The 24,337-nt window shown below is 44.4% G+C and overlaps 1 protein-coding gene across 2 annotated transcripts; it reads right to left on the bottom strand.

The window, feature by feature from the left end:
• Positions 1–581: 581 nt before the first annotated feature.
• Positions 582–21,988, bottom strand: syt14a (synaptotagmin XIVa). 2 transcript variants are annotated; one of them, XM_060871624.1, is made up of 10 exons: positions 21,809–21,988; positions 21,528–21,683; positions 16,576–16,623; positions 13,981–14,130; positions 12,071–12,295; positions 10,800–10,993; positions 9,964–10,413; positions 9,614–9,803; positions 8,921–8,977; positions 582–4,826 (listed from the first exon to the last, which is right to left on the bottom strand). In XM_060871624.1, exons 2-10 carry the CDS (start codon positions 21,538–21,540, stop codon positions 4,513–4,515), a joined length of 1,641 nt encoding a protein of 546 aa, XP_060727607.1. In that variant the 5' UTR covers positions 21,541–21,683; positions 21,809–21,988; the 3' UTR covers positions 582–4,512. The 2 variants fall into 2 exon arrangements, with proteins under 2 accessions (XP_060727607.1, XP_060727608.1); XM_060871625.1 differs by having other exon boundaries at positions 21,528–21,988.
• Positions 21,989–24,337: the final 2,349 nt, after the last annotated feature.

Genomic DNA, 24,337 nt, shown 5'->3' with positions numbered 1-24,337 from the left:
TTACAAGGGTTTCTTTGTTGTTGTTTTTTAAATCACATACAAATTATTTTGTTTCCATAAATCACTTGTGCACATCAGTTACAAATTAAATTGGAGAAATAACTCATACACACACACACACACTCATACACACACGCACGCACTCATACACACACGCACACACTCATACATGCACACACACATGCGAACACTCTCATGCATACACACACACTCATGCGCACACACACACTCTCATGCACACACACACACACTCTCATGCACACACACACACACTCTCATGCACACACACACGCACTCTCATGCACACACACACGCACTCTCATGCACACACACACACTCTCATGCACACACTCTCATGCACACACACACACTCTCATGCACACACACACACTCTCATGCACACACACACTCTCATGCACACACACACACACTCATGCACACACACACACACACTCATGCACACACACACACACACTCATGCACACACACACACACACTCATGCACACACACACACACACTCATGCACACACACACACACACTCATGCACACACACACACACACTTTCATGCACACACACTCTCATGCACACACACACACTCTCATGCACACACACACACTCTCATGCACACACACACACTCATACACACACACCGCTGTAGGAGTGGAAAATCTTCCAGAAGAAAAGTAAGGCACCGACTGCATCGGTGGACAATTTCACCAAAATGACACGTAGCTGTAAACAGGCATGTGCTGATTCTCCACTATTCTTCACACGTTTTTCTTTTACCACGTTTGAGGACATCGTCACTCTCGTGTTTCAGTCTGCCGTGTTTTAACATGTCTCTTTTCAGGAGCCGAAAAATGGTGACTTCCAAAGCTGCCTCTGGGTTTCCATAGTAACCACGCGGCCTCAGCGATGGCGGTTTTTGGTTTGCAGGGAACGTAAAGGGAACGTAAAGGGACATATAGGTAATGTAACTCAGGTGTGTCATGAACGCGCCCTGTAATCGAGCTGGAATTTAACACGCCTTCATGACCACGAAGAAAATACGAGTCTCAGAATCGTTTAAAATCTGAAGGACTTTTTCATTTGCTTTGGGCACGAAAAACATTTACAAACAAATTTACTGACAAGTTAATCAATGACGCTCATTGTGCATTAAGAATAGTGTTAAATTGTATTTATCAGCACATACCTCACACACACACACACACACACACACACACATAAACACACCTTGGGAAAGTAGTTGGAGAAATTAAATATGGCCTCAGATCCTGAACGCTGTGGACTTTTATGTGCTCGCTTTAAAAATACATTTTTACAGTTGCATTTTTTTTGCTGGTGTTTTGTAGGTCCTAAACACGTGTTGGTCAAAAACATGTACGTTTTCCCCAGATGTACAGGCTGGTTGTGAGAAACGTCCTCTTCACTTCCTGTGAAAGTTCCAGTGACGGACTGAAGGAAGGCCGAGTGCAGACCGTGAGCTAAAGAACACAGATTTTAAACAGAATTGTTTGTTTGTAATTGAGCTCTAAAAGGAAAACAAAAAAATAACAAAGCGCTAGCAAACCAATCCTGTTGTAACCCGTTCAGTAATTACTAACAGGATAATTCACATTTAACATAGATTAGCTGAGCCGCTACATACAGTAAGCTCCATATACAGACAAATCACCTCATTCGTATTTTATAAAACATTAAACAGACTCGACGTCATTTCCGTTCGGGGACCTTTTGTTAGCCACCAATTAGCATTAGCATTAATCATTATAAGCATTAATGAATGTGACTAAAGTAAAATCCTGTCATGTTAGCTTGTGTTAGCTTAACTGCCTAATGCTAACAGTAAGAATAATTTGCTCTCAGACTGATAAGAAGAAAATGAACCTTCAGTCAGGTTAATGTAAGCTTCTTCTGCTAGCTGGTTCTGGTCTTCACACTGACTCGTGGTCCGGATTTCTGTCCATCTGCATTTTAAAATAAACACTTTTTACTACATCGGTCTCCACTAACCGCATGAGACGCTAATCAGTTATTTAAGTATATCTTTCTTTCTTCACGTCACAAATCCTGTTCGGTTAGCTAACGCTAGCTCATGTGTTCAGTGTCGGTGAAGCTTAGAGGTTAAGGTGTTGGAAGGTGGTGAGTTCAAATCCCAGGGCCACCAAGCTGTCACTCCTGGGCCCCTGAGCAAGGCCCTTAACCCTCAATTGCTCAGCTGTATAAACGAGATAAATGTAAGTCGCTCTGTATAAAAGCGTCTGCCAAATGCCGTAAATGTAAATGAGTGAAGTAAAAAAAAAAACTTTAAAGAAATAATGTCTGGTATGTTCATGTTAGCTAGATGGCTAACAGTAACACGGTCAGTCAGGTATAAACCTTTTGTGTTAGCTGGCTAAGATCGGCCGCAAAAACCCGCTAGCTTAGCTAAAGACTGCTAACACATTAAAAATGATTTCATGATGGTCAACTGGTTATGTTTTTACAAGTCAGATATATACATATATATGGTGTGTGTGTGTGTGTGTGTGTGTGTGTGTGTGTGTGTGTGTGTGTGTGTGTGTGTGCGCGCACCTGAGACACTTTCACAAGGTGTGTTTCTGTGGCATTTGCAGAAAAATTTGCTTCTTTCATCAGAGATCTGTAGCAATATTTCTTACTTTTGTTTTTTAAACCAAAACACACAAATAATGTCATTAATCTTTTGTGGAGATGCTGAAGTCAGCACGGCTCACAGGACAGAACAGACAGAAACAGAACACTACACACACACACACACACACACACACACATACACACGTTTTTGTTTCCCTCTTAAACTCCAGTCATTCCAGTCATCAAACTGGGAAATAATCCCATAATTCATTCATGTTACTATGATGACAGAAAAAACAAGCGAAATAAAAGTACATCTGCACAAGCAGACCCCGTGTCTACAAGTCGAGTTCGCTCACAGAGCTTTGTAGCACATATTCTTAAACATCGGTACAAAAATAGATACGAAAAACTCTTTAAAGCATTTACAGTACATAATCATGAAGTTAAACCAGCATTACTCAAGGAAGAAAAAACAGGAAATGGTGTGATGTATAAATACCTATATGCTAACATGCTAATCACTGAAACATTCGGGTCCTGCATTTTCTCACGTGACAGACTTTTAGAAAAAGATGACAGACTTTTTGTTCTGTAAAGTTAGTGTTTTTTGTTTTAGTTCCAGCTCGTGAGTAAACCTCACCTAGGACGTATTTAGCATTCGAGAAATCATTTTCAGAAGAAATATAATATTAGAGAACGAAAGAACGGCGGTGTGGTGAGAAAGTGGGACGCACTAGCTGGCAAGCCACAACATGCCCTGACTGATCCTTTCAAACTTGGTTTTAGATGGTTTTGCTGTACGTGCGACACATTGCGTTAATGCTAACTAACCGCGAGAGCGGCGCTAATCGTACTTTACGACACCGGAGGACTTGAAGCTACACTGGTGAAATTGGTCTCGTTGTAAATTCTGTGCAGCAGGTTAAAAGTTCATCGAAGCTCAACTGTAGACCAACGAACGTTGTTTAACCAATCGGGCAAAGTCTTTATGAAGGGGATGATGTTTAATTGGCCATCGCGCAATGTGCGTAAACAATATGGAAACCCTCATTAGAGATAAGAAAGACGAGACTGTGAGAATGGGGAAATGTGGGCTGCAAACTTCTGAGGTGAAAACAGGTCCTTAAACTGAAGAAAAAAAAAAATCTAGAACGGAATCACTGCCTGCTCAGAGTCAAAGGGCATTAAGGGGCAATAACTTCAGGCTAGCAGACTAGAGTGGGCGTGGCTAAGCGGCACCAGGTGTGGAGCAGAACATTAACGGTTGTTCGTTCTAAATGTCTGTGTTCAGACGTCTGGCTTCTGAACCAAAGACATGAACAACAACCAGGATAGAAAGAATAAATAAACAAAGAACAAAGAATAAATAAACAAACCAAAACAAATAAATAAATAAACACGGAGAAATCCATCTTCTCTATTAAAGCTTAGCATCTTTCCATCGTTCTCATGACGTGCTGTGGGTTTAAAGCGGTTTTGCTCGAATCAGAAACGAATCCCTAAAACATTCGATCGCTTCCCATGATGCTCTGCTCAGTTGATTCCTTCATCCTCTTCCTCCTCCTCTTCCTCATTATATACTTTTTTTTTTCTACTTGATGGATTTTTATATCTTTCGTTGCTCCGATCTTCTTTACGTTCCTAAGGCTGTTACAGATATTTCCCACAATGCACTGCTCTAGCGAGCTCCATCTTTCCCTCATGATATCCTGTCTCCAGAATGTCTTTCACTCTCCAACTCTTTCTTCACTTCCACCTTCTTCATCCTCACATTCCAACCATGTACAGAGGCGTGGCTGGTGTCACACCTGTTCTTTATTGGACGGTGAGTTATTTCCCATAATGCCCTGCTTTGTGAGTTTTCTTTTCATTACTTCGTTCCTTGTGCTCATGGCCGTGGTGACGCCCCTAAGACTCGAGCAGACTGTGCCATCGACACACCTGCTGCCCTTTTGACTCCTTCATCTGAGTCCAGTGCGTGAGCTCGTCCTCGCCGGAGCTGTTCAGGCCCAGAGAGATCCACCCGATCATCTCTTTGCGCTTGATACTGCGTTTGTTGTAGACGGAGAGGATGAGCGTGACGTCCGACAGCTGGAACAGCGCCACCTGGAACACGAAGGTCTCCCTGTAGGTGGGGTTCGGCTGGCCGCGGCACAGCGACGTCTTACACTTGGACATCTCCTGACCCATGGAGTTCAGCAGGGTCAGCTTCACGTACGTGTCTATACAGAGGAGGAAGGGTGATTATTACGTGTCACACACAATTATAAAAGTGTAAACACGAATCAGAACTCCAGGACAGCTTTAATAACACAGGAAGTGGAGTTATGCTACGACGCTACGCTGCGTTCACACACACACACACACACATACAGCGAGGTGCAGTGACAAAGTGACCAGAGGCGACAAATCTCCCTCCAGAATGTTTCATTTTAGCAGCAAACGATAAAAACTATATGTTTTCCAGTGGAACGCTAGTAGTGACTCACTCACTCTCACTCATTTTCTACCGCTTATCCGAACTACCTCGGGTCACGGGGAGCCTGTGCCTATCTCAGGCGTCATCGGGCATCAAGGCAGGATACACCCTGGACGGAGTGCCAACCCATCACAGGGCACACACACACACACACACACTCTCATTCACTCACACAATCACACACTACGGACAATTTTCCAGAGATACCAATCAACCTACCATGCATGTCTTTGGACCGGGGGAGGAAACCGGAGTACCCGGAGGAAACCCCCGAGGCACGGGGAGAACATGCAAACTCCACACACACAAGGCGGAGGCGGGAGTCGAACCCCCAACCCTGGAGGTGTGAGGCGAACGTGCTAACCACTAAGCCACCGTGACCCCCTGCTAGTAGTGACTTCCGCTTATAAACATTATTACCATGGCAACCAGTAGTAGGAACGTCTCGTGGCGGCTTCACGGTGCAGAGTCCGTAGACTAGCAGAGATGAAAACGCCGTGGGTGTGAACGCAGCTTTAACACGGACACCAGGAAGTTGATTATTTTCCTATAACAGCACGACCCCTGTGTTTTATTCCTCTTACACCACAGCAATCTACCAACAGTCAGGGATTTATTACAGAACAACATGTCAGACGGACACCGACACTGACGACTCCTTCCATAAACATCACGCGAACATCTCATCTACCCAAAAAAAAAAAAACAAAAAAAAAAAACAAAAAAAAAACACAGTTACAGATCTGATCCCAGGCCTGAGGTCAGACGTGACAAACCGATCAGATCTTAGACACACACACACACACACACACACACACACACACACACACACACACGACACTTGGTGTTCAGTCATGTCCTCGTCACGTTTCTCACGATTCTTCGTTTAGTCAGCGCTGTTAAGAATAACTCCACTGAGGACGATCATGCAGGTAAAAGAAAGAAACCTACAACATACAGGACGAGACGCCTGTAAGGTTCAACATCACACATCGGCTGCGTTTCTTTTCACCTGAATCTTTATTAAAAATCTCTTAATTATCACTTTCAGCTTCAGTGAAAAAGTCTCTGATTAAAGCGTTATAGATTTTATTCAGATGCTTTTCCTGAACACGCCAGTGACAGCTGATGCAGGAGGTTCGCCTTTCACTGTGTGTAAACAGGAAAATAAAGAGACACACAAGCTCACGCACACACACACACACACACACACGAGTGTGTATGGCAGCTGCCTGCAGGCCCTCGCTCTTCCTGAGGGAAAAAAAAAGTGAAAGTATATCTGCTTCTTTCTCTCGCGGATATAAAGGCTCGGATGAAGCGAACTGATTTGGCACACGCTGGAAAAGGAGTGACTTTGACACCTTAAGTGCTGCAGCGCTGCATTAATGGACCTCCTGCTGACGGAGGTGAAAGAACCAAGAGACGATTAAACTCGAGTGATTGGCTTTATTGAAAGCGCCATTGTTAACGAGCTGAAAAGGCACAGAAGAGGTCTGAGGAAGTGTGTGAGCGCTTTGTGCTGGGAAACAATCCAGTCTCTACACACACACACACACACACACACACACACACACACACACACACTAACTTTAATCACTATAATTTGAGATTATCTAAAGTACCTGAAACCTGCCTTGTCTTTTAGAAAACATTAAATTCTGGCTCAATGTTCTAACACAAGATCTATTTGTGAAATATAAATTAGTATAATAATATTGTGTGCTGTTAGCCGTTAGCTGTTAGCCGTTAGCCGTTAGCACAAAGTTAGATTCTCTTGTCATTTGCGCTCTCGCAGTTATAAACTTCAGCCTCTGTCTCCAAGTTAATAAGAGAAAAATCTCAGCTTGTTATTGAGAAACACAAAGTGTAAACTCCTCTGTCCTGAAGGTGTGGACAACTTCAAGTCTCAGCTTCACCTCTGACTGAGACAGAGCTGCTTCAGCACATCATACACACACACACACACACACACACAGGAGACTCCTTCACCATCACACACACAGGAGACTATTTCACCATCACACACACACACACAGGTGTCTCCTTCACTATCACACACACACACACACACACACACACACAGGAGACTCCTTCACAATCACACACACACACACCTCCTCATACTGGAGACTCCTTCACCATCTCACACACACACACACACAGGAGACTCCTTCACCATCACACACACACACACACACACACACACACACACACAGGAGACTCCTTCACCATCACACACACACACCTCCTCATACTGGAGACTCCTTCACCATCTCACACACACACACACACAGGAGACTCCTTCACCATCACACACACACACACACACACACACACACACACACACACAGGAGACTCCTTCACCATCACACACACACACCTCCTCATACTGGAGACTCCTTCACCATCTCACACACACACACACACAGGAGACTCCTTCACCATCACACACACACACAGGAGACTATTTCACCATCACACACACACACACACACACACACACACACACACACACACACACACACACACAGGAGACTCCTTCACCATCACACACACACACACACACCTCCTCATACTGGAGACTCCTTCACCATCTCACACACACACACACAGGAGACTCCTTCACCATCACACACACACACACACACACACACACACACACACACACACAGGAGTCTACTTCACTATCACACACACACACACACACACACACAGGAGACTATTTCACCATCACACACACACACACAGGAGACTATTTCACCATCACACACACACACACAGGTGTCTCCTTCACTATCACACACACACACACACACACACACACACACACACACACACACACACACACACACACACAGGAGACTCCTTCACCATCACACACACCTCCTCATACAGGAGACTCCTTCACTATCACACACACACACCCACACTTCCTCATACTGGAGACTCCTTCACCATCACACACACACACACACACACACACACACACACACCTCCTCATACCGGAGACTCCTTCTTTAATCTTGTCAGTTATATTTAAATAATTAGTATTTAATATAAAGCTGCACTACTATCTGAGTTGCTGTTATAGAGAATTAATCAACACCTGACCACCAATCAGAGTGCAGAGCAGAGCTGTGGTTGAACACAACCATCTACAATTAACCAGCACACACACACACACACGATGGAGATCTGATGGAGATCTCAGACTCAACGACAAGGACTGTTTTTCAATTAATCAGTTATTTATCTCAAACAGGAAGCTGTCATGCAAAAGTTTGTGCCCCCTTCTGATATTTGGCTGACATAGAAAGGAAACGGTGGTATGATTTACTGTACTTCTATTTCATATACAAACATTTCCTACATGACACTATTTGTCTTGTAACTTATGATCATCCTTGTTTTGGTATAAATAAATAAATAAATAAATAAATAAATTTCATCCCTAACTATAGCTATACCATAGCTTTGTTCTAGGGGTGTACAAATTTTTGCACTGAACTCCAGGTCCAGTAGAGTTCTGAGGTCTTATTCACTGAAAGCAGTGTGGTGGATAACACAGGACAACATGTGGAGTGGATATCGGAGGTTAGTCATTTACAGACCACTGAGTCACTGAGCCTCGGCTGTATCCCAAATCACACATCACACACTCCTACACTGCGTCTACATCGGTGAATGAAACACAGCCACTCAGGGAGTTTATCGATGATGCACGCAGACATGAGGCAGCTAAGCAAAAACTCAAAACATGCAGAAGTTCCACACGGACAGCGAGGGAGCGTGGTGGGGGTGGGGGGTGGGGTTGTTGGGGTAGGGGGGGAGACTCACCTCGAATTATATAAACCTGGCCACCTATCAAGTGTTTTAGACAACAGAACAGTCCATCTGATGAGGAAGGGGGGGTGCAGATGGGGTCAGAGGATGGGGAGAGAGAGAGAAAGAGAGAGAGAGAGAGAGAGAGAGAGAGAAAGAGAGAGAGAGTTAATAACCAGGAGGAAAGGAGGAAAAAAGCACAAATAGATACAAGATACAGAACAGCATGTAGACTACAGTATTTAGTACAGTAGCATGCGATTCAGGACATGGCCCAGGGGTTTCTCAGGGGTTTCTCAGGGGTTTCTCAGGGGTTTTGTGAAACATTTGGACAGAAACAGAGGGAGAAGAGAGAAACAGTTTAAAGGAGAACTGACATCACATAAGGTTAGTGTTAGCATGTGGTCAAAAAAGTGGAGCACAACATTTCAGAACAAAGGACACTGAGTGGGAGAGGAATCACCACTGCATAAACATCACACCATCACCTGTACACACTGTGTGTATGTGTGTGTGCGTGTGTGTGTGCGCGTGTGTGTGCGTGTGCGTGCGTGTGTATGTGTGCGTGTACAGTATGTGTGTGTGTGTGTGTGCGTGCGTGCGTGTGTGTCTGTGCGTGTGTGCGTGCGTGTGTGTGCGTGTGCGTGCGTGTGTGCGCGTGTGTGCGCGTGTGTGTGCGTGTGTGCGTGCGTGCGTGTGTGTGTTTACTGGGCGGTTTGTTGGTGGCCACGTTTTTAAAGTGACATCCCTTGATGACCTCGACTGAGAGGCGGCCTGTGGTGGCGTTGTAAACAAGCCCTAGCAGTATCTCAGGCGATGACCTTTGACCTGCAGATTGGAACGTAGACGCCGTCTCACTGCATGATGCAGCAGACACGCTGGTCTGAGACTCGCTGGCCTGAGACAGACACACACACACACACACACACACACACACACACACACACACACACACGCCCTTTACCATAAACAGTCCTAACACCCATAATGCATTAGAATGTCTGTAGAGAACAGTAGGACAGGGACGGCCCGAGTCCTGTATCCTGTCCAACACTCACTGTGGTACTGCAGCAGGGTTCCAGAGGCAGAGGGACGGCCATTTTGCCTTGCAGGTTGAGTTTGGTGAGGTAGAACACTTTCTCTCCCAGCATCTTCTTCTCCTTCTTGATCTTGCTGATGCTGTAGAGACGAAACCGCACGCTGTAGTTCCCGATGCTCTCCGACTGAACGTGGCTGAAGCGGAACGTCTCGCTGAGGCACCGCCCCCTGGCCACCGCAGTCTTGGCACGTTGCTTTTTGGCAGGAAGAAGGACCAGGTGAAGCTGCCAGGTGATGCCTGGTGATCGTCGTGGAGACGGGAGGTCGGTCACCGCGGTTACGGTGACTGAGAGGCAGCGCTGGTGCAAATCATAGTCTAAGAGGGTGTGCAGCGTCCCGAACGGAGAGAAGGGCGAGTCGGGAGAGTAAAGCTTCAGGAGGGGAGAGGAGGAACCACGGATGGACAGATCCTACACAAAGAGAGGGAGAGAGAGGGAGAGAAAGAGAAGTAGGGAGGTGAAGAGAACATGAGAGAAAAATGAGAAGGGGAAAGAGAGAATGTGATGCGGAGAAAAACAGGTGACGAGTGAAAGATGAGAGGATGTGAGAATGAGAGAAATGGAGAAAGAGTAGAGAGGAAGATAAGCGAGTGTGAGAGCCAGAAACACAGGGATGCAAAAGGAATCGAGTGGGGGGGGAGAGAGAGAGAGAGAGAGAGAGAGAGAGAGAGAGAGAGAGACAAAGGATAACTTGTGATTATGTGATTAAGGTTTTAGTTGAGAGACAACAGTAATCAAAAGAAGTGTGTTAAGTGTCTCTCTCTCACACACACACACACACACACACACACACACACCTCAGGGCTGAGTACAGCTGTGCTGTCACTTGGGACGTCCTCCTCCAGGCCCTTGGTGTTGCTGAAGCTCTCAGGGTCGTGTGCTTCGCTCTTTGTGTCGGCGAGGTCGGAGGTCGAGCCGTCTTCGTCCTGATAGGGTGGTGGCTGGAGCTCATCGAGAGGCGGAGTCAACCTCATCCTCTGAATGGAGTTCACTGAGGGATGAAGAGAGAGAGAGAGAGAGAGATGTTTCATTTCCTGTCCCCTCTTTCTCCTGGTTTCTTCTTTTCCCCCCTTTCTTTTGCTTTCAGCTACTTTTATTACTAATATTCACACTACTTTTGGAATTCATTTGGCATCCAAACGAACACTTATGACCTGGTAAAAAAAAAAAAAATAATGAGGTGTTGCCATGGAAACCTTCATCATAAGCTTTCTGGTCTTACGTCCTCTTCTTTATTTATTCTGCTTCTTACTTTTTTTTCCATTTTCAATCTCTTCCCTTTTCTGCCATTTGTCAGCAGTGGTGGTTACCCAGAGTGATACACACACCTGACAGGCAAGACATGAACCGTGTGTGTGAGTGTGTGTGGGAGTGTGTGTGTGTGTGTGTGTGTGTGTGTGTGTGTGTGTGAGAGAGAGAGAGACCACAAATCTCTTAACAGTGAGGGATGAAGAGAATGTGTGACTTCAAAAAATCACCATGGCAACATATGGAGTCAAAAAAGTATAAAAGAAGTGTGTGTGTGTATGTGTGTGTGTGTCTGTGTGTTTGCAGACTGACTGATGTTAGAGTGCAGTGAGTTTAGCTCGCTCTCTTACACACACAGCCACAGTAGCTTACTGTGACAGAGAGAGAATGAAAAACAGCTGGAGAAGAAAACACCACGCCCTGTGTGTGTGTGTGTGTGTGTGTGTGTGTGTGTGTGTGTGTGTGTGTGTGTGTGTACTAAACCCACTGCACTCTGACATCAGCCAGCTGCAAACCATTAACACATCAACTCTTTATTAAAACCAGCTTTTAGTCTTACACACACACACACACACACGCTCACACACACACACACACACGCTCACACACACACACACACACACACACACGATCACACACACAGACTGAGTGGAGTTTTAAATTTTTAACTAAACTAAGAAATGTGAAATAATCACATGTGTGTTGAGAATATTACAGACTATCCTCAGTGCGCGCACACACACACACACACACACACACACACACACACACACACACACACACACACACACACACACACACACACACACTTTTCCCTCACCATCCTCAGCAGAAGCCTCACTGCTGTATCCATCGTACTCGGCTGATAGGGGGCAGTATTTGTGCTGCGTCTCCCAGCTGAAGCCTTTATGATGAGGGGCTGCAGCCCCTGTACACCTGCCTCGGAGACCCCGTGAGCGTGTCATGGCCTCCTGATACTGACCCATCACCTCGTCATCACTGTCTGATGACCAGGTCTGAAAATCTGCCTCTCCATAGCCCTTATCTAACACACACACACACACACACACACACACACACACATACACACACTCAGTATGTAATATATTTATATGACCACTTGGGGGCAGCAAAGAACAAACTCGCACTCATGCTCATGAAGTGCGTTCACACACACAGACACGCACACACACATACACGCACACACAGACACACACACACAGACACGCACACACACAGACACGCACACACACAGACACAATGTAATAAACAGTAAATCTACAAATACACAGGTTCTCTTTAACCCTCATACAGGTCTTGAATCTTGAACTATTTCACCATCTAAACTAATATAAAATGATATAAATAAAAGAATTATAAAACTAAAGAGAGAGAATGGGGGGGTCACGGTGTCTTAGTGGTTATCACGTTCTCCTCACACCTCCAGGGTTGGGGGTTCGATTCCCACCTCCGCCTTGTGTGTGTGGAGTTTGCATGTTCTCCCCGTGCCTCGGGGGTTTCCTCCGGGTACTCCGGTTTCCTCCCCCGGTCCAAAGACATGCATGGTAGGTTGATTGGCATCTCTGGAAAATTGTCCGTAGTGTGTGATTGTGTGAGTGAATGAGAGTGTGTGTGTGTGTGTGTGCCCTGCGATGGGTTGGCACTCCGTCCAGGGTGTATCCTGCCTTGATGCCCGATGACACCTGAGATAGGCACAGGCTCCCCGTGACCCGAGGTAGTTCGGATAAGCGGTAGAAAATGAGTGAGTGAGTGAGTGAGTGAGTGATATAGAGAATTGAACTGAATATAATTTTATTTTGCACTGTTCAGGTTACTGCATGTGTGAAAATGAATAAAATCTTATGTAACGTATAACACTGAGTGTGGTTACACAACTGTGTGTGTGTGTGTGTGTGTGTGTGTGTGGTGATTCAGAGGCTTTTCTATGTAGGTGTTACTAATTAAATGTGGGAAAACCGTACAGTCAAATTCAAATAGACGAGAACAAGATTTATATCATCGGCTGCAGAAATGAGTGCAAAAGTTTGTGCCTTCTGATGGACAGAAAAATAAAGACGCTTCCCTGAACTTTAACAAAAACAAATTATGTAAAAAAATGTAGATCAATAAAATAAATAAAGGCCAAAATGAGGAGAAAGAGAAGAGGGACAGACAGACAGACACACACACAGACACACACACACACACACACAGACACACACACACAGACACACAGACAGACACACACACACAGACACACACACAGACACACACACAGACACACACACAGACAGACACACACACACACACACACACACACAGACAGACACACACACACACACACACAGACACACACACAGACACAGACACACAGACAGACACACACACACACACACACAGACAAACACACACAGACACACACACAGACACACACAGACAAACACACACACACAGACACACACACAGACACACACACACAGACACACACACACACAGACACACACACACACACAGAGACAAACACAGACAAACACAGACAAACACACACACACAGACAAACACACACAGACAAACACACACAGACACACACACAGACACACACAGACAAACACACACACACAGACACACACACAGACACACACACACACACACAGAGACAAACACAGACAAACACAGACAAACACACACACACACAGACACACACACAGACACACACACACAGACACTGACCTGGCAGCTCTTTGGCCTTACTGTAGTGGTCCAGCGGCTGAGGAGCGACGCTCTCTATGGAAAGTTTATTATTGAGGAACAGGAACACAAGAATCAGAAGAAAAACAAATACAGCGACACCAGAGAGGAAACCCAGAGCCTCAGGAGACACTGCAGAGAGACAGACAGACAGACATACAGAGAGAGAGAGAGAGAGAGAGAGACAGAGAGAGAGACAGATGGAGAAAATCAGCCTAATCTTCCTTAAAAGCAGAATAATTACTCAACAGTTAATCTACATTGAGTACAAAAATGTACTCATTAAATGAAAGAATTTTTGTAAACGTGTGTGTGTGTGTGTGTGTGTGTGTGTGTGTTTTAATCTCCCCAGCGCTATTTCAGGAGCTGTAATTGATTTATGTTGCATGTCACCAAACAGAGGCTGACAGAAGGTGTGATCTTTTCCTCCTCATCAGCCATCTGTCCTTCTCCATCCGTCTCTCCTGCTTTCTACCCTGCTGACTGACTTTATTCCCTTTATTCTAGTCTCATCACAAAACACCACACACAGACAGACACACACTAAAGATTAAAGACTACACACTTAAATCCTTCACATTTATTTACATCTGGGGGAAAAGAAACCTGTTGATGGTTACTGAGAAGGTGCAGCGTGAATGTCCCTTCAGTTTACTACCAGTTAATCATGGGGTCCCTCAAGGATCAGTTCTAGGACCTCTGGCTCTTCTCGATATACATGCTTCCATTAGGGAACATCATCAGAAGACATGGGAGAGGTTTCCACTGCTATGCTGATGACACACAGTTATACATCTCATCAAAACCAGATGAAATAACTAAAGTGTCCAAAATTAACTCAATGCCTTAGAGAGATAAAAGACTGGATGAGCTGAAATCTTCTGTTGTTAAACTCTGATAAGACAGAAACACTACTTATAGGTCCAAAAACCAGTACACAGAAACTCTCACAATTTAACTTCCATTTAGAGGGATGTACTGTTACTAGTAGCTCTACAGTGAAAGACCTGGTGTTTATTAGACAGTAACTTGTCTTTAAAATCATATCACCATATTACAAACACAACCTTCTTCACCTTAGAAATATTACCAAGCTTCTAACACGTTACAATCCTTCACGCTCTCTGAGACCACAAAACTCAGGACTTCTGGTAGTTCCCAGAATATCTAAGTCTACTAAAGGTGGTAGAGCGTTTTCTTATTTAGCTCCCAAACTCTGGAATAGTCTTCCTGATAGTGTTCGGGGCTCAGACACACTTTCACAGTTTAAATGTAGATTAAAAACTCATCTCTTTAGTCAGACGTACACATAATACATCCCATAATATTGTGCACTATTACATCAGACTTGCACATCTTTATGAACAGCAGATATGTTAATTCCTCTCCACTGCTTCTCCCTTTCTACCATCCCGAGACACCCAGAAATTGTACCAGCTCCAATTGTCTTCCGTGCCATGAAGATTTTGGACCTCCACTGAGACGAGGGCGACTCTGTGAGGATCCTGAGACATCTACAGATCTACCAGCTCCAGTTAGACTCTGTGATACTAAAGAGGAGATGTGAACTCCATGTGATCTTTTACACCAATACAACATTTATCAGACTGTATATTTATAATCACACCCCCAGTGTCACCCAGATGAGGATGAGATTCCCCTTTGAGTCTGGTTCCTCTCAAGGTTCCTTCCTTTACCATCTAAGGGAGTTTTTCCTCCCCACAGTCACCTGAGTCACCTCAGACTTGCTCATTGGGGATAAATACACATACATACATACACACATACATACACACACACACACATACACACATACATACTGTGAACTATATATATTTTGAATCTTTATTATATTAATTCTTTATACTTCTCCTTATGTTTATCTTCTGTTCTATGTTTATGTTCTGTAAAGCTGCTTTGAGACGATGTCCATTGTAAAAAGCGCTATACAAATAAACTAGAATTGAATTGAACGTCATGTGAACGCCATGAGGTGAAAACGACAAGAAAGAGAAGAAAAGAAAAAGGACTGACAGTCATCTGTTGGTAAGAGACGGAAAAAATACTTTTTTTTTGCTTCCAGCTCCATCAGCTGATTCACTGTGACCTGCTCACCTGTGAATCTCCCTCTCTCACACACACACACACACACACACACACACACAGTTCTGCTGTGACAGGAGCCTCAGGCTGGATGCTGTTACATGGTCATGTTGTCATAGAAACCAGCACTGACATGTCAGTACTCTCAGACCGAATTTACCCACATAACAACTCAACACAGGAGCACTTCAGTGCCTACATACACACACCCACACACCTCTCTCTCTCTCTCTCTCTCTCTCACACACACACACACACACACACACACAGCAGGTGTCACACTAATGATAGCATAGTCATGTATGAGACAAACTCCCCAATTAACTTCTAAACTGATAAGTAGATTCACAGCCTGAAAAATCATGGTATTAGTCTGAACACACACAAACGCACGTGCACACACGCACACACACACACACACACACACACACACGCACGTGTACACACGCACGAACCCCTGTGGACATCTTTTACCTTTTCTGATGCAGATGAGTTCATGCACTCCACAGCTCCGCTCCCCACCTACACACACACACACACAGTTAGTAGATTAATAAAGAATCACAGACAAAACACACCAATAAAGAGATGAAAGTGAATTTTATGATGTAGGGTGTAGAGTCGGGTGCAGAGTCGGGTGCAGAGTCGGGTGCAGAGTCGGGTGCAGAGTCGGGTGCAGAGTCGGGTGTAGAGTCGGGTGCAGAGTCGAGTGCAGTCAGGTGTAGAGTCGGGTGCAGAGTCGGGTGCAGAGTCGGGTGCAGAGTCGGGTGCAGTCAGGTGTAGAGTCGGGTGTAGAGTCGGGTGCAGTCAGGTGTAGAGTCGGGTGTAGAGTCGGGTGTAGAGTCGGGTGCAGAGTCGGGTGCAGAGTCGGGTGCAGAGTTGGGTGTAGAGTCGGGTGTAGAGTCGGGTGCAGAGTCGAGTGCAGTCAGGTGTAGAGTCGGGTGTAGAGTCGGGTGCCGGGTCGGGTGCAGAGTCGGGTGCAGAGTCGGGTGCAGAGTCGGGTGTAGAGTCGGGTGCAGAGTCGGGTGTAGAGTCGGGTGCAGAGTCGGGTGTAGAGTCGGGTGTAGAGTCGGGTGTAGAGTCGGGTGCAGATTAAATTAACCACAACAGTGACTCAGATCTCACTCTGCACCATTAATACTCATTAAAGGAAAACTCCACCTGAACTACATGTATATTAATATTTAACAGCAGCCTGTGATCTTTCCTGGTGTCCAGGATTTAAATTGTCAGTCGAGGATAAAAGTTTCTGTGTTCATATGAACACAGTCACACTTTGGTGTCTCTCCGAGTACCTGTTGTGTTTATATTAAAGATCACGTCACAGTCTGAGCTGATAGACTAATTTACTGGATCAGAGTCTCAGTGACTTAAAGGCTTTGTTCTCTTCGTTAGTATTCGTTGGTGTCGCCTTTTAAAAGCTGGTCTGAAACTCCTGAAGCTTCCACAAGCTTCTTTTGGTGCTTTGCTGGAGTTGTTGCCCTTTTTCTCCTGACAGAACTGGTGTAAGTCCATCAGGTTCGTGCTTCTCTCACTCACACACACCTTTTCAGCTCATGTTCACTGTCCTGAAGACCTGAAGTCCTGTTTCCAGCAAAACACCTTCAGTGTGCAAACACGATGCTGCTGATATCTCAGTGCCTTTCACTTTTACTTCCTGACTCACTGCTGGTTATTAGATCCAAACCCTTCAAGATGACGTACAATGGAAATAAACGATTAAGATCCAATCCCTGAGTCCCTGTGCTGGTGTGGAGGAGTTCAGTGGGTTATCAGGTGTTAGTATTGACCCGGTCCTGATCTGTCCCTCTCCAAGCCTGAACAAAAACGTTCCACTTGCAGGTAGGAGCAGTAGACGGAGTTCCTCAGACAGCGTCAGGGTTCACCTGAGAACATCAGTGTGATAAATAGTGTGTAAAGCTGTTTCAGGATCATAGTGAGCACTTCCTGTTGTTTAGTGTCCCAATGAGCCCCACCAACACAGCGCACTACTCAGGATACGACACGGCGCCATTAAAGACGTGACGCTGGAAGGTGCGGCGTATTTATACGTCACGTAGAAAAAAAAAAACCCACACACGTTATATCTGATAATGACGAGTGTTATTAATGAATTAATTTACCGACGGATCGAGTCTCTACAAACGCACACAGAATGTGGAGTCTGTTTCAGCGTCCAGTCCACAGTCTCCTCTCGACAGAGTCATGGTCTGTTTTCAGGGACTGACTCCTTCTTGTGCTTCCTGTTCTCTTGCTCTTTTAGATGGAAGACAAATCTGTTCTGTATTTATAGAGAACACAAGTGGCCCAGTTTCAGGTTAACTCCAGAGAGAGAGAGACTTTGAGTGTCGTTTATTTGAACAATCTGTGCGTTGAATTTATCAGAATTTGTATACATTTACATATGAATGTACAAATAATAAGATAAATAAATAAAGTAATAAACATGTAGGTAAAAAAAACCATATATATATACATACACTCACCGGCCACTTTATTAGGTACACCTTACTAGTACCGGTGTGGTCTTCTGCTGCTGTAGCCCATCCGCCTCAAGGTTTGACGTGTTGTGTGTTCAGAGATGCTCTTCTACATACCTCGGTTGTAACGAGTGGTTATTTGAGTTACTGTTGCTTTTCTATCAGCTCCAACCAGTCTGCCCATTCTCCTCTGACCTCTGGCATCAACAAGGCATTTGTGCCCACAGAACTGACGCTCACTGGATATTTTCTCTTTTTCGGACCATTCTCTGTAAACCCTAGAGATGGTTGTGTGTGAAAATCCCAGTAGATCAGCAGTTTCTGAAATACTCAGACCAGCCCGTCTGGCACCAACAACCATGTAACGTTCAGAGTCACTTAAATCACCTTTCTTCTCCATTCTGACGCTCGGTTTGAACTGCAGCAGATCGTCTTGACCATGTCTACATGCCTAAATGCGTTGAGTTGCTGCCATGTGATTGGCTGATTAGACATTTGCGTTAACGAGCAGTTGGACAGGTGTACCTAATAAAGTGGCCGGTGAGTGTGTGTATATATATACATATATATATATATATAAAACCAAAATGTATATATATTTTTATATATATATATATTAGAGAGAGAGAGAGAGAGAGAGAGAGAGAGAGAGAGAGAGAGAGAGAGAGAGAGAGAGAGAGAGAGAGAGAGAGAGATTTCTTCCATTGAGTCCCCCAAGTCTGGAGTCTGGGCCATCTATTATTTAAAGATAGCGGTTTTTGAGCCCCCACAGTGTTGTTACACTCCATATTAATTTATATTAATTTAAAATGGAACTCTTCAGATGAAGTAGAGTTACTGTTATCACACTGAAGCTGATTAGTTTCCTCTGACCGCACGTCCCCAAGTGTTTATCTGGTCTCACACCACTGAGACTTACCAACAAGTACAATATGATGTTTATTACAAACAGAATTTATATCAGTTTCTAGATCACAGAACAAGTTCCCAGGCAGGTTACAGCAGGTCTAGAGAGTCAATCTCAGCTTCTCATGATACTGAGAAACCACAAAGAAGTGTAAACTCCTGTGTCCTGAAGATGTGGAGAACTTCATGCATTACCTCTGACAGCTTCATGCATTACCTCTGACTCCTTCATTATGTTTCACAAACATCTCGCATGAACAGAAACCCGAGCTAGCGACTGGACGGAAGGCCGAACAGCAGCGTAGTGTTCGTTTTAATTACCACAAAACTTCCACTGTGAAAAATCTGAGCATTAATCAGAACAGATGGAGGTCATTCATTATTAATCCACTGTGTTAGGGATGAAAGTCGCCTCGTTAAAAGGTCCTTAATTAATCTGGAGAATCAGGTGTGAGACGCGATCTGAGAGAGAGAAACTATAGAATTACAGCAATGTAGAATATTTAACTCTTTCAGAAAAGAGGACGTTAAGTGTGACAGTGTTCAGTGTGTGTGTGTGTGTGTGTGTGTGTGTGTGTGTGCACAGTGAGACGAGGAAAAACACCAGAGAGTCTCACGCTCTTTAACACAGAGACACGACACTGTAATTAACACTGAAGTCCTCTATGGACACACACACACACTTATAATAACCCACTAAATGTTCTACAAGCTCAGTGTATGAAAATGAAGCAGTTGAGACAGAGCTGCAGTTTCAGACCAGATGTTTAGCAGCTGTAAAGGTTATATGAACAGAACCTGATGAGGAACACACACCTGTGCTGGGAAACTCCCAGCTTTACCTGTGTTACAGTTTAGAATGAGAGAGAAACGTCTTCAAAATCTGTTCTCACTGATGATTTAATTATGAACTGAACTCCAAGACGTTCTGTTAGAGGAAAATAATCAACTTCGGGATAATGACATTAACTCTGGTTTATCACACGCTCTGTATTCTACTGACACACACACACACACACACACACACACACACGACGGTGACAAAATGGACAAAATGGAAATGACAAAAATAACACGACGTTCTGTATTAAATTGGGATTCTATAAAAAAAAAAAGTATTTTTTTCCCAAAGCAGAAAAACACTGAAAAAATAAATACAGCAAACTGAAGCACCGTGAAACAAATGTAATGAAAACAAAAACAAACCCACAAACACGTTTAATAAATAATCTACATTTATTGTGTTACACTGAAACAGAATGTGTGGAATGTTAACAATATAAATCATTCATTACAGAAACACACCACACACGCACACACACACACGCACTCACACACACACACACGCACACACAGACACACGCACACACCCACTCACATGCACGCACTCACACACACACACGCACGCACTCACACACACACACGCACGCACTCACACACACACACACGCACGCACTCACACACACCCACACTCTGAATACACATTTAATGACTAGTAAACACACATGAACACCGGTTTGCTCTGTAAGGCTTTAAGCTTCATTGCTCCACAAATGACAAACTTTCATCTGACAGATTTTTTATTCCATCAAACTGCACTGAAACGTCAACATGCAGTCATTATGTGGGGACACGTTTTCCCACCCAGCACAGTGTTGTATCTGTTTAAACATCAGTACCATCAGTACTATCTGTACCATCAGTACCAAGAGTACTTACAGTACCAACAGAACTTACAGTACCAACAGTACCAAGAGTACCTACAGTACTTACAGTACCAAGAGTACTTACAGTACCAAGAGTACTTACAGTACTAACAGTACAAATGATGACAAACGAAGCTGATGCTTTATTAGGAACTGAGCCGCTAATTAAACAGCACTGATTTCACACTGAACACACAAACTTACAGCAGGGTGTGTGTGTTCATACAGATCACACACACACACACACACACACACACACTAAATGTAAAGGTACAGTTTATAAACATTGACATAAATACAGTAAACAGGAGCGCAGTATTTCCGGCCTACTCACCATCAATCGCCATGGTGTTCTGGATTGGACTGAATCAAGTCGCCCTTAAACACGGGGGAGTCCAGGGTTTTGTCCAACATGAAGAAAGGGGTTCGGAGAGCAGATGGTACTTCCCAGAGTCTAGATTCGTTCTGAGTCGATTTTTCGGAATCGATTCTTAAAAAAACAAACAAACCCGTTGATATGGAATACATTTGATTCGCTTGGTTCAGACGAGTCAAGCTTTGATTCATTTCTCCACTCAGAATGAATGAAGTCCGCGCTATTGCACGTCTACTCACGTCTGAATTCACGTCTTACAGCAGACCAGAAAAGGAGCTGATCACAGTATTGAGTCAGAAATACACTGTAGATAAAATACACGAAGAGAGAAAGAAGTGTGATGCTGTATAATAATATATAATGATTGTTATCTATCTACGTAATGCCGTGGATGTTGTCCTGGGGCTTGTGTACGTGTGTGCGTGTGTGCGTGTGTGCATTATTCACGTGTTCACTCCTCTTCCTGAACGACGCTTCTGTGTTTCCCGTGATGACGTATGTTTAACCTGATTAAACTATTACAGGAAGTGATTAGAGTAATATAATGGGGGGAGGGGGGAGGGAGAGAAACAGAGTGGGGAGGGAGGGGGAGGGGGGAGGGAGAGAAACAGAGTGGGGAGGGAGAGAGAGAGAGACAGGGAGGGAGACAGGGAAAGAGAGAGAGAAAGAGAGAGAGAGAGAGGGAGAGAAACAGGGGGGAGGGAGAGAGAGAGAGTGGGAGAGAAAGAGAGAGGGAGGGAGAGAAAGAGAGAGGGAGGGAGAGAAAGAGTAAAAGAGAGAGAGAAAAATAGAGAGAGGGGGGAGAGAGAGAGAGGGAGAGAAACAGAGGGGAGAGTGAGGGAGGGAGAGAGACAGACAGACAGAGAGAGAGAGGGAGAGAGAGACAGGGAGGGAGAAAGGGAAAGAGAGAGAGAAAAAGAGAGAGAGAGGGAGAGAAACAGAGGGGGGAGGGAGAGAGAGAGAGTGGGAGAGAAAGAGAGAGGGAGGCAGAGAAAGAGTCAAAGAGAGACAGAGAGGGAGAGAAAGAGTAAAAGAGAGAGAGAAAAATAGAGAGAGAGAGTGGGAGAGAGGGAGAGAAAGAGAGAGGGAGGGAGAGAGAGATGGAGAGAAACGGAGGGAGGGAGAGAGAGGGAGGGAGAGAGAAAGGGAGAGAGAGAGAAAAAAAGAGAAAGAGAGAGCGGGAGATAAACAGAGGGGGGAGGGAGAGAGAGTGGGAGAGAAAGAGTAAAAGAGAGAGGGAGAGGGGGAGAGAGAGAGAAAAAAAAAGAGAGAGAGGGAGAGAAACAGAGGGGGGAGAGAAAGAGAGAGGGAGGGAGAGAGAGATGGAGAGAAACAGAGGGGGGAGGGAGAGAGAGAGAGAAAAAGAGAGAGAGAGAGAGAGACAGAGAGGGAGAGAGAAAGAAAAAAAGAGAGAGAGAATCAGCCTAAACCCCCTAAAAAGCAGATAAAATGACAGACTAAAAGAGGAAACAGAACAATGTTTATGTAAATGAGAAAGAGGTGAATATCAATATTCTAATATATTATTAATATATATATATAATATATTCTAATGATTTACTGTTTAATAAAAGGATAAATGAGAGACAGTGAGAGCAGTGTGTGTGTGTGTGTGTGTGTGCTTGCATCATTAAACATCACCATAGTTACAGTTACCATGTGCTCTGTTGTCCTGATTGAAAACACAAACACGTGTTGTTATACAGATCATCCATCTCTCCATCTCTCCATCCATCTGTCTCATTATATAACATCTATAAACCATTTGTTTATCTCTCTATTAGACTCTTTCTCCTAGTGTCAATGCATCTGTCCATCCATCCATCTGTCCAGCACTCTATTCCTCCCCTTCCTTCCTGTCTGTCTCCCTCCATCTATTTTTATTTTCTGACCGGTTATCTCTCTATTCATTTCTGCTGCTATCTGTCTATCACAGCCCCCTCATCACATCCTCTCTTAAACGCTGCAGTGCATTATGGGTAACTTGCTGTGTTCATTTATTTTTCTCCTTAACAGTCTGAATCACTCAGATCTCTCCTTATTCCTCTTCTCCTCGCATTCTCTCCTTCTTCCGTCTTAAAGAGAAAGAACTCGTCGATATTTCCTCACTCAGTGAATTAAGATCACTGTTGCTATAGAAACCGTGTGTTCGTTTAACCCGTTAACTCCAGAGAACCAGCAGGTCGCTGCAGTGTTTTTACAGGGAACATCTTCATGTCAGTGTGTTGATCTGATTATAGACAACATCTGATTAGTAAAACTCTGGGATTCTTTTAGAAACAAACAAATTTATTCCAAAATAAAATAAATAAAACGTGTCTTTCTGTCTTAAGTCTCACACACGCCAGCATCATGCCAAGGTTTCCATGGTAACAAGGTTTCAGCATTGTCATGAGCATGGAGAAAACGACAGATACACGTCAAGAAAAAAAGGAGAGAAGGAAACCGTGTAACCTTCATCAGTGAGTCAGACAGACAGACAGAGAGAGAGAGAGAGAGAGAGAGACAGACAGAGAGAGACAGACAGACAGACATAGAGAGAGAGAGAGAGGTATGAAAATGGCTTTTACAGATTTTTTTGCAGGAGCAGCTTTGATATTGCTCCAGCTCTAAAATTGGTGAATGATGAACAGAAGGCAGGAAACACGAGAGAGAGACAGAGAGAGCAAGAAACAGAGAGAGAGAGAGAGAGAGACAGACAGAGACCAAGAGAGACAGAGAGAGCAAGAAACAGAGAGAGAGACTGAGAGAGAGAAACAGAGAGAGAC

This window comes from Tachysurus vachellii, chromosome 6 (genome assembly GCF_030014155.1).
Source record: "Tachysurus vachellii isolate PV-2020 chromosome 6, HZAU_Pvac_v1, whole genome shotgun sequence".
In the NCBI taxonomy this organism is placed as follows: Eukaryota; Metazoa; Chordata; class Actinopteri; order Siluriformes; family Bagridae; genus Tachysurus; species Tachysurus vachellii.
The sequence above is the reverse complement of the archived record's forward strand: the minus strand, read 5'-3'. Positions and strand labels throughout refer to the sequence as shown.

What these genes read in the sequence shown, in the direction of transcription:
- syt14a (XM_060871625.1), bottom strand. An exon ending in CAGCTGTACTCAGCCCTGAG is followed by an intron (nt 10,414 to 10,799) that starts GTGTGTGTGTGT and finishes CTCTTTGTGTAG; the next exon opens with GATCTGTCCATCCGTGGTTC. An exon ending in CCAGGTTTATATAATTCGAG is followed by an intron (nt 4,827 to 8,920) that starts GTGAGTCTCCCC and finishes TCCTCTGTATAG; the next exon opens with ACACGTACGTGAAGCTGACC.